Source organism: Pelodiscus sinensis, chromosome 15 (genome assembly GCF_049634645.1).
Source record: "Pelodiscus sinensis isolate JC-2024 chromosome 15, ASM4963464v1, whole genome shotgun sequence".
Taxonomy (NCBI): Eukaryota; Metazoa; Chordata; order Testudines; family Trionychidae; genus Pelodiscus; species Pelodiscus sinensis.
In genome coordinates, this window is record NC_134725.1 from 6,169,196 (window position 1) to 6,182,875 (window position 13,680).

General features: G+C 43.2%; 1 protein-coding gene across 4 annotated transcripts in view; it reads left to right on the forward strand.

Moving 5' to 3' along the window:
* CABIN1 (calcineurin binding protein 1) overlaps window positions 1-13,680 on the forward strand; it is a 257,094-nt gene that overhangs the window by 58,050 nt on the left and 185,364 nt on the right. For all 4 annotated transcript variants that reach the window (XM_075897952.1, XM_075897954.1, XM_075897953.1 and 1 more), the window contains exons 20-25: window positions 3,606-3,767; window positions 5,596-5,802; window positions 6,077-6,222; window positions 10,181-10,442; window positions 11,932-12,192; window positions 12,974-13,125. In XM_075897952.1, coding sequence (XP_075754067.1) covers window positions 3,606-3,767; window positions 5,596-5,802; window positions 6,077-6,222; window positions 10,181-10,442; window positions 11,932-12,192; window positions 12,974-13,125 — 1,190 coding nt within the window. The remainder of the gene's footprint in view (window positions 1-3,605; window positions 3,768-5,595; window positions 5,803-6,076; window positions 6,223-10,180; window positions 10,443-11,931; window positions 12,193-12,973; window positions 13,126-13,680) is intronic.

The following is a 13,680-nucleotide window of genomic DNA, read 5'->3' on the forward strand; positions in this document are numbered from 1 at the left end:
TATTTTTTTGAAATGTTATTTACAGATTTGCTTGAAAATATTATACTCTTGCATCAGCCAGTGTTCTCAGTGATCGATGCAAGATTCAAATTATGCAACTGAAATTTTAATAAAGCAATGGAGGGAATTGTAATCTTTTAAAAAGGGAAAAAAAGAATTAACTGAACAGATGTTATCTACATTAGTAGAAACCACAACAATGAATGGATCCATCAACATCCATCAACATTACTTGTAACCTGATGACCAATCATGATACTACACATTTTGTATTGTGTTGTGGTCCAGATATTTGGTATGAAAGGTGCTTGTTGCTTTGCAGTTTGGGGGCAGAACCAGACTTATTAACTAGCTTCAAGGGAATACTGTGACTGAAATTTTTATCTGCCTTTACAGCAGCTGGTGGTTCTTCCAGATCTCCCTGTTTTCAGAGCTTTTCTGAAACATTGTTTCAAGTTTTTAAATAACTTTTTGACTCAGTAGCATATTTTATTTCCCTGCTGTCTCCTAGGGCTGTGTGTTTCTCTATTTTTGGGAAATTTATCCTACTTCTCCCTTTGAGGCATTTGCAGCAGCTAGCATCCCTGCAGGCTTCAGGGAGATAGCTAGGGCAAGGAAAGGCAAAAGGCAAGGTCTGTGTCTGGTTCCTCTGTTTATCAAGTGTCATATTAAGGAACTCAGCCAGCTCCGTGGGCAAAATGCAGTTTCTCTCAGCTCAGTGTGAGCAGATTTGCCTTTGCTACCATTTCCTGCCATGAGAGATGGAAGAGGCCACCAATGCTGGCCAAGATGCACGCATAGTTTCAGCAGTTTAGTCTAGGTGGGGTCACTTCAGGCCCTCTCATGCCAGCAAAAAAGGAGGCAGGTATGATTAGAAAAACCAGCTCCAGGAGGCAACCAGCTTCCCCTCTCTTAGCTCCATGAGGAGAATGATGCCAGAATGGCATCATGCCTGTGGCCCTAGAACTATCACGAGAAGCCACATTTCTGACTGCAGAATTCAGCCACCTCCTCCTCCTCAGTCTCTTCTCAGGCAGTGGATGGAGGACACTGCATATGTAACCCACACTCCTAGTGTGGTTCATTGTCCCATGCAGCGGCACTTAGACCACAGCAACAGATAAGAACTAGAGACCTCTACAGCCTGGAAGCCAGCTGGCTTTTCAGCTGGCTCTTATACTGAGCTTCAGAGGTCCCAAGGTTCAGATCTGCCTGGTGGTGGTTGCACACACAGCATGGATGCTTCTGATACCAGAGAGTGTGATAAGTGACCTCCATTCCCAGTTTCCTTCCCATGCTACTACAGTTACAGCCTGCTTCCCAGCTGTTCTGTACTGCCAGTCTGGAGCCTCCTAGACCAGGGGTGGGTAACCTAAGGCCTGGGGGCTGGATGCACCCCCATGGTCCTGGAGCACACAGCGTCTACTAGCCTGGGCCCCTAGGCTTTGGTGTGCAAGGGGAATGAGGGGAGTGTCTTTCTGCTTCTCAGTCAGAAGCCATGTCATTGAGGGTTTGGTTTTTTGTTTTTGCTTCTCACTTGTGTGCGGCCTCCAACTGATTTTTCAGTGGGTCAATAGCTCCTGCCAAAAAAAGGTTCTCTACCCCATCCTAGAGAAACACAGACCTGTCTGGTCCAGGTGGCTCCCATGCAGTAAACTGGCCAGGATAGGGCTGGGGAAAATATGATCTGCAGGCCAGATCTGTCATGGACGTAGAGGGGAGCCTGCCTGCCTGCCCCTCCCCCAAGCATGCTGCTCAGAAAAGTGTCTGCAGTGTGCTGTTGTCTTTGAATAGCTGCAAGCCTGGAGGAAAGGGAAGAGAGGCTTTGCATGCTGCTTTAGAGCTGGGGATGAGGGATTCAGTACACAGGCTGCCCAGGAAAGAGAGGACTACCCCAGCTCTCTCTCACTGCAGCAGCTTGGGACCAGGTGAGCTTCATGGCTGCAGCAGGCTCTGCTAAGAATGATTATTATTAAAAACTGACCAAGGGCAGAGGAGGCTGTACTGGTCACTGTTCAAATAATAATTCTGTCAAATTATATTTGAGTGTTTATGCACTTTGCATTGGGTGGGCATGCCTTGCTTTTACTATAGTATTCTTTAATAATTTATTCCTTCGTTTCACCCTAATCACTATTTACCTCCATTTTACATTGTCAATTTAAAAACAATTTCCATTACATTTCCTGTGGTATTCTTCCGATTGCAAACCTGTCTCCAGGCTTCACAGTGGCTGGCTGCAATTCTGCTCCTGCCACCACTAGCCTGACCTTCCCCCCACTGCTCCCGTGCTGCTGCTTCTGTATCAGAGGCAGCAGCATGGCAGGGGGGAGGTAGCATGCAGGAGCCGGAACATGTGGGAACTGAAGCTGCAGCTGAGCTAATTAGGGAAAGGTTAAGCAGTAAGCATCATCTGAAATGGGTAATGCTTATCAATTCTGGTTAACTGGTAACCAGTGGGAGCTGAAGCAGCTTTCTGCTTGACACTGGCAGGGTCTGCTCCAGCCCCACAGGGAGCCTGCTGCAAACAAGGGCTGCTCTCACCCAGAGCAGCCTCTGTCTGCGGGCACCCAGAGTCCGCTGCAGGCAGGGGCTGCTCTTTCAGGAAATGGCATCCGGAATTTGCATGGCCAGCTCTCAACAGTGTGTGTGTCTGTCATTGTCACAAACATACTCTTCCTTCATTCTCATCTTCCAGCCCAACATGTATGTGGGGGTTGGTGGTTATTTATTTTACTGCTTGCAAAGTGGGTTAGTTTTGGTTTTGACTAATCTGTGCATTTCATCATTTTCATTTCTCTCTTAAGCTTAAATTTAATTCTTTGGGTAGTGAATTCAAAAATGTCCAACTTGTCATGTGTGGAATAATTATCTCTATGGTAATCGCTGCTCCTGGAAGTGGCTGGCATGTCCCTGGAGCCCCTGAGAGAGGCAGAGTAGGGGGTCTTCACATGCTGTCCTTGCCTGCAGATACCACAACTTCAGCTCCCATTGATCAATAATAGGGAATCATGGCCAGTAGAAGCTCTGGGTTCAGTGCTTGTAGATGAGGGGGCAGCACATGGCGCCATGGAGCCATTGCTCTACATGCCAGCTGCTTTCAGGAGTGGGGCTGGAACAGGGCAGAAATAACCCCGCCTTAACCCCATTGCTCTACCACCCAGAAACCATCTCAGTTAAATGGTGCCCAGCCAGATTCTGCTTCTTGAACCCTTGTCCTAGCCTGAACCTCCTCATGCATCCAACACCCAGCCCCAGATAGGAGTCCTTTGCACCCAAACGCCTTCCCAGACCTTGCACCCTGAAAGCCCTCCTGGACCCTACTCACCCATACTGAGCTAAGCCTGGAGCCCCTCCCACACTCTGAACCCTTTGACCCAAGACCAAAGCCTGCACCTCAGCCTCCTACCTCAGCATGGTGAAAGTGAGTGAGGATGGAGGAGGAAGGGGGATGGAGTGAGGTTAAAAAGGTTGGAGACCACTGGCTCTTATACTGTATTCCTCAACGTAGTATATGAGTACCATGTTTAGGAAAATAGGAAGCATTTAATTTAATGTGAAATTAAGTTATCAGACTTTGGGTTATAATGCTTGTGATATTTTAGGTGTGGGTGCTGCAAAAGGAGCTTACAGTATCAACCTCTGAAGATACTCATCCCTACAAAGAAGAACTGGAGACAGCCCTTGAACAGTGTTTCTACTGTTTGTATAGCTTCCCAAGTAAAAAAAGCAAAGCAAGGTACCTGGAAGAGCATTCTGTGCAGCAGGTAAGATAAACTCAACTTATCTTTACTATAGCATCTTAGAATGCTGGAGAACATGGTTTTTTCCTTTGTCAATGTGTTGAGCTGAATTAATGGGAATGATTCGTAATAGTAAGGACCATTTTTTCCAGTCCTGTGATTAATTTCCTTTGTATCAGGTAGAAATGATGAAAAAATTCCATGGGTCCCTAATAGGTTATAAGCATGGAATAAGAGGGCTAAATATTGGAAATAAAGCCAATTGTAGCTTTATCCATGATATAATATCCCAGACATCTTACTATTGATGAATATGGAAAATGCACAGTTTAAAGTGATGCTGGTAAAATGAATTTTACCCCCAACCCCCCCATTTAATTGATTAGTGCCTCTGAAATCATAATGTGACTAACCCTATTAATAATTTTGTAGTGCAGTTTGCTGAATAATAGCTGTGTTTTCCTGATCATAGTCTGTCAGTAAATTCTTTTCAAACTTTCTCATCCCATCTAGTGATATGCTAGAGGGCCACAAGAAGTGGTTTAGGTAGACAGCTTTGCAAGACTAATAAAAAGGAATAAAGGACTAGGAAGAACAAAGAAAAACAGAAATGTGGGAGAAGAGAATCCCTCCTGCTGGAAACAACATTTCCTGTCTAAAAAAGATGGAAAACTCTGAGTGAAATCCTGGCCCCACTGAAGTAAATGACAAAACTCCCATTGACTTCTCTGGGGCTACAATTTCACCCTGTCTTCAGAAAAGCAGATTCCAAAGTTACACAAGCAATAGGGAAGCATAATTCATTTATCTTAAAATAGGAAAACTGCAAACACGTAAACATTATTTTAAATGATGAAAAAATGGTGATGGGACAAGGTTGTGACTGACTATTTTACTGTTTGATTTGCAAATGCTTTCAACACTGTTATTGCTGGAGAAGCCCCTGGAATTTTCCTTCTGTATTACATAGATTTGTTGTTTCAAAATCTGTAGCAAATGTAGTTCTTTATGTCTGTCTTATCCCACGCCTTCCATGTCAGTTTGTATCAGCTGCAATGGAGGTATAAATGCGTGCCTCCAACTGTCCTGTTTCCCAGGGAGGTTTAAGCAGAGTCTCTAAGGGTATGTCTACACTACCCTCCTAGTTCGAACTAGGAGGGTAATGTAGGCATACCGCACTTGCAAATGAAGCCCGGGATTTGAATTTCCCGGGCTTCATTTGCATAAACTGGGCACCGCCATTTTTAAATCCCTGCTCGTTCGAACCCTGTGCTGCGCGGCTACACGCGGCACGAACTAGGTAGTTCGGACTAGGCTTCCTAGTCCGGACTAGGCTTCCTAGTCCGAACTACCATTACTCCTCGTGGAATGAGGAGTAACGGTAGTTCGGACTAGGAAGCCTAGTCCGAACTATCTAGTTCGTGCCGCGTGTAGCCGCGCGGCACAGGGTTGGAACGAGCAGGGATTTAAAAATGGCGGCGCCCAGTTTATGCAAATGAAGCCCGTGAAATTCAAATCCCGGGCTTCATTTGCAAGTGCGGTATGCCTACATTACCCCGCTAGTTTGAACTAGCAGGGTAGTGTAGACATACCCCAACTCTTCAAGTAAGTAAAGCTATCCCTGTTAAAAGCATTTGTTGAGTTATAGTTGGGAGCTTTACACTGTAATTACTATGTTGAACAGAATATTTTTAATAATGCCTTTGGATCTTCCATTCTGGGAAGCTTCTGCTGGTTTCCAGCTGATGTAATGATTTATTTTATGCTATTTAAAAAAAAAAATCCCTATCTTTCGACTTTTTGAGACAATTTCTTTCTTTCTCTCTCTTTTTTTCCCCCTACTTCTCTTAAGGTGGATCTGATGTGGGAAGATGCATTATTTATGTTTGAATATTTTAAGCCCAAAACCCTCCCTGAATTTGATAGTTACAAGACCAGCACTGTATCTGCAGATCTGGCCAACCTTCTGAAGAAGATTGCTACAATTGTTCCTCGAACAGACAAACCGATGTTAAGCTTAGATGATGTCTCTGGCTATATTGAAGGAACCTTCAGCAAGGTTAATTGTGTTTAAAAAACTTCAAGAGGAAGAAATGGTTGTGTAGTTTTGCTTTCACAGTAAGGGATTGTTGGGTGATACCTGATTTGGCATTTGATGCTCACAAAATCACATTTTAATTGGGTTAGAATGGCCTTTCCAAAGCTTGCAGTTTTATAAGGAAAAGGTACAATGTATATGAATATGGATAGATTTAGGGATGTGGAGAAGTAGTAACATATACACAACTATTTTAGAATGTGCTTCAGAGGCATCTGAGGTTTTCTCTTTACAGGTACCATCTCTCCCTGAGGGTGCAGACTACTCTCCTCCAGTGGTGACTGAGCTGTATTACCTCCTGGCAGACTATCACTTCAAGAATAAAGAGCAATCTAAGGCCATTAAATTCTACATGCATGACATCTGTATTTGTCCAAATAGGTCAGTGGTGTTCATTTCCTTCAATTCAACAGTGCTGAAATGAGGGATAAGTCAGGGGTTTTGTTCTATTTGGAAAGTAATAACATTTTCTGATGTTTATTGTTAGAACTAAGTTGTATCTGCAGGAGCATCTGGGAGGGAAAAACTATGAATTATTTGACATTTTCCTTTGGTTTGTGAGAGAACCAGAATTCAGAGAGTAGGAGAAATTGAATTAAAATCAGGAAGAGCAAGAAGTACAATGACTTGACTTCCTTTTCTTTTTTATTCATTCATTTCCCTGAGTGGGGATTACAGACAGTAAGAAATGGAAACTACCTGCATAATACAAATACCTATTTTAGAATCGTAGAATCTTAGAACACCAGAACTGGAAGGGACCTTGAAAGGTCATCAAATCCAGTTCCCTGCTCTCACAGCAGGACCAAGCACCATCTAGATCAGTGGTCTCCAACCTTTTTACGCCCAAGATCACTTTTTAAATGTCAGAACAAGCCAAGATCTACCCCATCCTTTCCCTAAGACTCCACCCCTTCCTTGAAGCCCTGCCCTCTCTGTTCTCCTCCTCTCCATCACTTGCTAACCCTGACCCTTATACATTCTCAGGGTATGACTATGTGGCCACTTTTTTCCTATTCTTCTGTAGGAAGAGGTTTTTTCAACATTTGGCCGGTCTAGACTGGGCCAAATGTTAGAAAAACCCCTTCTTTCGGAAGTCCCCTTATTCCTCGTGGAATGGGAAATACAGGGGTTGCCGATAGAGCGTGTTTGCTCTTCTGCTAAAAAAAAGCAGAAGAACAAACATGTCCCTGGATGCAGAAGAGTTTTTCTGGGATACGGTATCCCGGAAAAAACTCCTGTAGTCTAGCTGTACCCTCACTGGGTTGAGACAGGAGGTGCGGGCTCTGGGGTGGGAATGAAGGATTTGGGTGTGGGAAGGGGGGAGAGGTGCAAGCTCTGGGAGGGAATTTGGATGCAGGAGGAGGTGGAGAAAGTTGCTGGCTTGGGGAAGGGGCTCCAGGCTGGGGAGTGTTGGGGTCAGATGGAGGGTTGGGGTACTGAGCAAGCCACGGGCTTGTGGATGTGAGGGTGCAGGAGTTTGGGTTGGGGTATGTGAGGGGCTCAGGGCAGAGGAGTTGGGTGGGAGTATGATGGGCTCAGGATACAGATTTGCAGTGTGTGGATGATGCAGAAGTGTTGTGGCAGACTGAGGATGTGAGGGTGCAGGAGTTTGGGGATGTGAGAGGCTCAAGGTGGGGTTCCAGTGTATGATAGGCTCAGATTTGGGATTGGGGGGTGGTACAGGAGTGTTATGATTCTGAGGCCAGAAGGGGGCTTGGCCCCAATTGGGGGCTTGTTAACCAGACTTCATTTTTAAATAAAATACGATGTCAAACACAAAGTTTCAGCATTGAGTTTATTTCTGAGCAGGGCAGGGAACCTGTTTTGAGTCGGAGTCACTGACGCACAGAAAATTCAGTTGGGGCCACACAAGTGAGATGCAAAAAACAAAAACAAAACCCAACTTCTCCAAAACCCCCGAAGCCTCACTAATGTGGCCCCAACTGTGCTGGTTGGAGCAGGGGACATGGTACTGAGGAAGGATGCTCAGGGTAGGGATGGGATGCAAGTGGGGGCAGGGTACCAGGGGGGACAGGGGACAATGCCAGTGGGTGCTGTGGCAGGGGACAGGGTGTTGGTGGAGGTAGGGGACAGGCTGATGGGGCAGGTAGCAGGCTGCCAGTGGGTGCTGCAGCAGAGGGCAGGGTGTTGGTGGGGGCAGGGAACAGGGAGTCCCTGGCACTCGCCTCCTCCGAGGACTCTTACCACGCTCCCCTCTCCCCCCCACACAGAGGAAGCATATCCTGGAACTCACCTGCTCTGAGAACTTCTCCTTCCTCTCACCCTTGCCCCCGACAGGGGAGACATGTCCCAGCACTCACCTGCTCCGGGGTCTCCTACCCTCTCATCCCTCCCCCCCACTTCCCACAGAGGAGGGAAGTCTGCACACTCCTCCTCCAGGGACTCCTACACTCCCTCTGCCCCTCCACCCCCCGCACAGGAAGTCCCTGGCATGTCATAGACATGCATCAGGCGCACAGCTGCGGGACTTCTGTCCACCCTGCAGGAAGCTGGCGCTACTTCCATTGTTGCTGGAAGTAGGCAGTGGAGCTTCTTGGGGGTGGGGGAAATGGGGGAGCCCGGAACTCCTTGCGATCGACTGGTCGGGCCCTTGCTGATCGACTAGTTGGTGACCATGGATCTAGATCATCCCTGGTAGATATCTGTGTAACCTGCTCTTCAATATCTCCAGAGATGGAGATTCCACAACCTCCCTAGGCAATTTATTCCAGTGTTTAACCACTTAGGAATTTTTTCTTAATGTCTAACCTAAACCTCCTTTGCTTTAATTTAAGCCCATTGCTTCTTGTCCTATTGTCGGAGGTCAAGGAGAACAATCTCTTTCCTCCTTGTAACACCCTTTATGTACAGGCAGTCCCCGGGTTACATGGAGTTATCGTTGAGTCTTCCAGTGTAGGAAATGCGATTGTCCAAGTGTTGAAATCTTGAATTGATGACTTACAATAAGACTTCAAGAACGTATTAATAAAAACTTGTGCTTTTCTTGAGAAAAATGCTAACAGGCTTTAGCCCTCTGAGTGTCACTTTATAATTCTGTGCCACAGACTGCCATTAATTTGTTACAATTAATTGTCTAGAAAAGAATACCAGTTGTATTGCAACTGGTATTTTCATCCCAGTTACTTGGCACATTACCTTTTAATTTGACATTGAGTTCAATTTTATTTCAATGTCAATGTGCAGAAACTTTAAAAGCGTTTTATGTGTGTGTATATATATATATATATAGAGAGAGAGAGAGAGAGAGAGAGAGAGAATACCTTTGAATTTACTGTCACTTAAAAGTAAGGGTATGATTTAGTCACACAGGTCATGGATTCTGTGACTTTAATGGAGCTCTGTGGCTGCAGGCTAGAGCTGGAGCTGTTCTCTCCACAGCAGCAAGGACAGTCAGTCATCCTCTCCCGCCCCCGCCCTCCCGCAGTGAGGACCAGAGCTGTCCTTCCCCGTCTCCGTGACAGCAGGACCTATTCGTCCCCTGCCCTCAGTGATTTTTTAGTACAAGTTATGAAAAAATTGTGAGCTTTCATGATTTTTTATTTTTAGTCTGCAAACTGTCCTTGACTTGTAATAAAAATAACTGACAAAATCTTAACCTTACTTATAGGTGTAGTGCTTCATCTTGAAGTATTGTTGCACAAGGTAGTTTTTGCCATTCGTTAAGATTTTCCCAGAGTGAGATTTTTTGGTTCCTAGTCATGTTGATGTCAAGAAAGCATAATGATAGTAAAGACAATGTCATCCAGTCCTGCAATACAGAACGTTGTGTATCTTGCCGCCTGTTGGTCAAGATTTGCTAATTTTTGGTGATTAGGATGAAAGGGCACCATATTTTGTTTTGATAGCATAGTTTCTGAGAGAAGAAGCTGTTGGTAATGGAACTATTCAAACTTGGACAGACTGGATTTATATGAAAAGACACCAGTTATCCCATTATTTGTTTTCAGTTTTCTTTGATGATGGTTCTTTGGGGCAGTATTAGGTTATCAAGAAAATGGATTTTTCAAAATCAGTATATATGTTTTATCCATTTTAACTGTTTTTCTGTTTCATGCATTTCTAGACCAGGTTCCTCACTCAGCTGAAATAGAAAATGAGGTCAGAGGAAGCATTTTCAGTAAATTTTGAGAATAGTAAAGGTTAGATATGTATGGTGTGTCTCAAATGCCACAAACAGGAGGATGTGCTGCAAGAATATAGTTTTGGACAGTCCTGTGATGAAAGAAGGAAATATCAGGAGAAACAGCAGAAGAAATAATCACACTCATTTAAGACTTAGTAGTGAGTAGTTTTTTGTCTGTTCTTTCTTGCATAGATTTGATTCTTGGGCTGGCATGGCACTGGCTAGAGCAAGTCGAATTCAGGACAAGTTGAACTCCAATGAGCTGAAGAGTGATGGCCCGATTTGGAAGCACTCTACTCCTGTCCTCAATTGCTTCAAACGAGCCCTGGAGATTGATAGCTCCAATCTTTCTCTCTGGATAGAATATGGCACCATTTCCTATGCCCTGCATTCTTTTGCATCCCGGCAGCTTAAGCAGTGGAAGTTAGAACTTCCCCCTGAAGTTGTACATCAGGTGGGGTTAAGTTAGAGCTGTGTGAAATGCTTATTTAAACCTTATAGGCTTTCTGATTGAAGTATTCAGTACTATTGGTGGGAGTAATGGATCAGGCCAGGGTCCCGAATCTGTCCAGGATCAGAGTGAGACCAACCTGCCTCACCACAAGCAAGCAGAAGAGGTTAAATCTGGCCTGGGCCCTGGCATTTCAAATTGGCAGTGCAGCATGGAGCTCCGGGGTCAGCTCTGAGTCCCCCGCTGACCCAGGCTACATGCTACGGTGCCACTTTGAAATGCACAAGAGCCCCCGCTGGGGACTCTTGTACATTTCAAAGCTGCCATGCTGTGTGCAGCCCCGAAGTCAGTGGGACTTCCCGCTGGCACCAGGCTGTCCCTGGAGTTCCACATTCCTCCTTTGAAATGTACAAGATCCCTAGCTGGGGCTTTTGTACATTTCAAAGGAGAAATGCAGAAGTGCCTATCGAGTAGTCAAGTAGTCAATGGAAATTCCATCAACTACTCAACTAGTAAATTAACCGTTACTTAATATCTTTAGTACTTACTCAGGAATTGAGTGGACAGAGTGTGTAACCTGTGTAACAGAGTAAATAATATGGTACTGACCATTCAACTTTAGTTTCCATGCATGAAATCATCATATTTCTTTAAAATGGCTTCACTCTTCTTTTTAAAATGATATGTTATAAGGCTTTGAGAAGGCTAAGCTTCCACTGTAACAAAAGTTGTTAGAACAGAGTGATTTTTGGTTTCAGGTATATATCTGTTTAAAAACAAACACAAAGCATTGTTATTGTATACCAAACCATAATCAAAGGGGTTTTCCTTAAATTATGTAAAATGGGACAGAGATGTTTCAAGAATATTTTTCTGTGCAAGGACGCTGTATGTTACATTGAAATTCTGTAAAATAAAGCAACATTTTTCCAGACAGTACTTTAGATGCTGTCATGACTTCATACTTTATAGATATTTTTTAGTTCTCCCTTGCTGAAGGCTAACCTTAATTTATACTGCTGTTTTAGTAAAAAATCAATACTGCAGCCTTGCTTATAGGCTTTTTACCAACTATTACAAAATGTATTTTATTGTGTATTTTAATAAGCTGTGTTCTAGCAGACTATTAGTTGTAGAGAGAGGTAAATATCACTAATACTTATTTTTAAATAAATGTGTTGAGAGAATTACTTACAATGATGGATAATCACTATTAATTTCTCCATAAGTGTTTTATGTTTATACATTTTTCTTATTGCTTTATTTCAGTCATTGATATGAAAAGTGATTTAACTGGATGGAACAGATTCATATACACCACATTTTGAGTTTTCAGAAGTCATTTGAGTATTTGGGTACATTTTGTATGCTCTGCCATTAAAGTCAAAGGATTTTTAAATAGCCTATTGCTTTTGAGAACTTTCATACATTTCAGCATTGTTCATGCCATCTAAGGGTAAACTTGTGTTTTCAGCATCTTGTCCCATTGCAGATGGAAGAGCGACGAGACAGCATGTTGGAGACAGCCAAACTCTGCTTTACTTCGGCATCTCGCTGTGAGGGAGATGGAGATGAAGAGGAGTGGCTTATTCACTACATGCTGGGAAAGATTGCAGAGAAGCAAGAACAGCCTCCTGTTGTCTATCTGCTTCATTACAAACAGGCAGGTCACTACCTCCATGAGGAAGCTGCTAGGTATCCAAAGAAGATTCATTACCATAACCCACCAGAACTGGCCATGGAGGCATTAGAGGTAAAATGGGAAAACATATACAAAAGCCTAATGTCATGTCTACTAACTAAACTGAATCAAAATTTAAAAGCTGTTACCGTGTTTTCAGTATAATGAAAATGTTGATACACATGCATAGTTAACCAGTAGACACCATTTTCTGTTTATAACCCTATGATTTAAAATTTTGTTTTCTCCAGCTAGTTGAAATAACGATATTTATATTAGTAACATAGTGGCAATAGAAGCGCACTGTACCTTACAGATGGATATATATGCAAGACAAAACCCAAGAATCAAATGGAATTCCTAAATGGTTGCATTGTAAAGCCAGTTTATAAATGTGATGCTACTATTTATCACTACTTTAATAAGAGTCAGATTTAGCCACATAAAACTCATCAATCAGACTTTGAGGTTGGAATATATGTGATTGATGTGAAATTCATCCCCTAACCCAGAGGCAGGACATGACTCCATTAGCTGACGTAATAGTCACAGACCCTCTGCACCTATTGTGCAGCTTGTTAAGAATATTGACCGCATCAAGCATACAGTGACTTCCTCCCATGTGATTCCATTGCTTCATTCCATTGCCTAAAGGGAGCACATTTTTGTTTTGAAAACGTGCTATTTTCTTGAATTGGATAGACAGGAAATCTCTTGGAGAGTTACATATGACAGCAAATAGCTTGCTCTGCAAATTTCAGCAATTTCTGCAAAGCAAGGCCTACTTCTTGGAACTAGTTTCAGAAATTCTGAGCTCTCTGCTGATTTAATGGATTGTGTTTTGTATTCCTAGGTTTACTTCCGTCTTCATGCTTCCATCCTGAAACTCGTGGGGAAGCCAGACTCTGGGATAGATGCAGAGATATTAGTTACTTTCATGAAAGAGGCTTCTGAAGGACCATTTGCCAGGGGTGAAGAGAAGAACACCCCAAAAGTCACAGAAAAGTAAGTGCTAAATTCCAGAAAATAATCTGCAAGCCGTGCTTTTCCACACCCAGTGGGCTATGAGTGTAAAGATTAATATTTGTTCAGACAGATTCAAAAAATGGTGTCACAATCTATTACAGTAACAATGAATGTGCCACGAACCAGCAGAAGTTATAAAATGTTAAGACTTCAACTCAGTCTTATGGTGTCTAGTGTTCCATGTTATAGAACTTACAGTACTGATTTTTTTGAGATCTCTGCAATCTAGGTACAGTGTAGGGAGGAAGGTTAACAAGAAAAGGAGACAACCCTATCTTTTGATCCCTGGTTTTGAAACCATTATTTTTGTTTAATTAGCAGATGCTTTACTTTAAAGTCCAATTTAATTTGTTGACATGAACTATCTAGCTTTGGTTTGTTAGTGGTTATAAAATAAAAATGTCTCAACGCAAACCATTAATGAGGATCCAGTTTTCATTTCTTTCCTGTGTCTTATGGTGAAAATGCATCTTGTTGGTGTTACTAATAGATTTGATTATATACAGAAGATAATGATGCAAGAGCAGCAGTCTC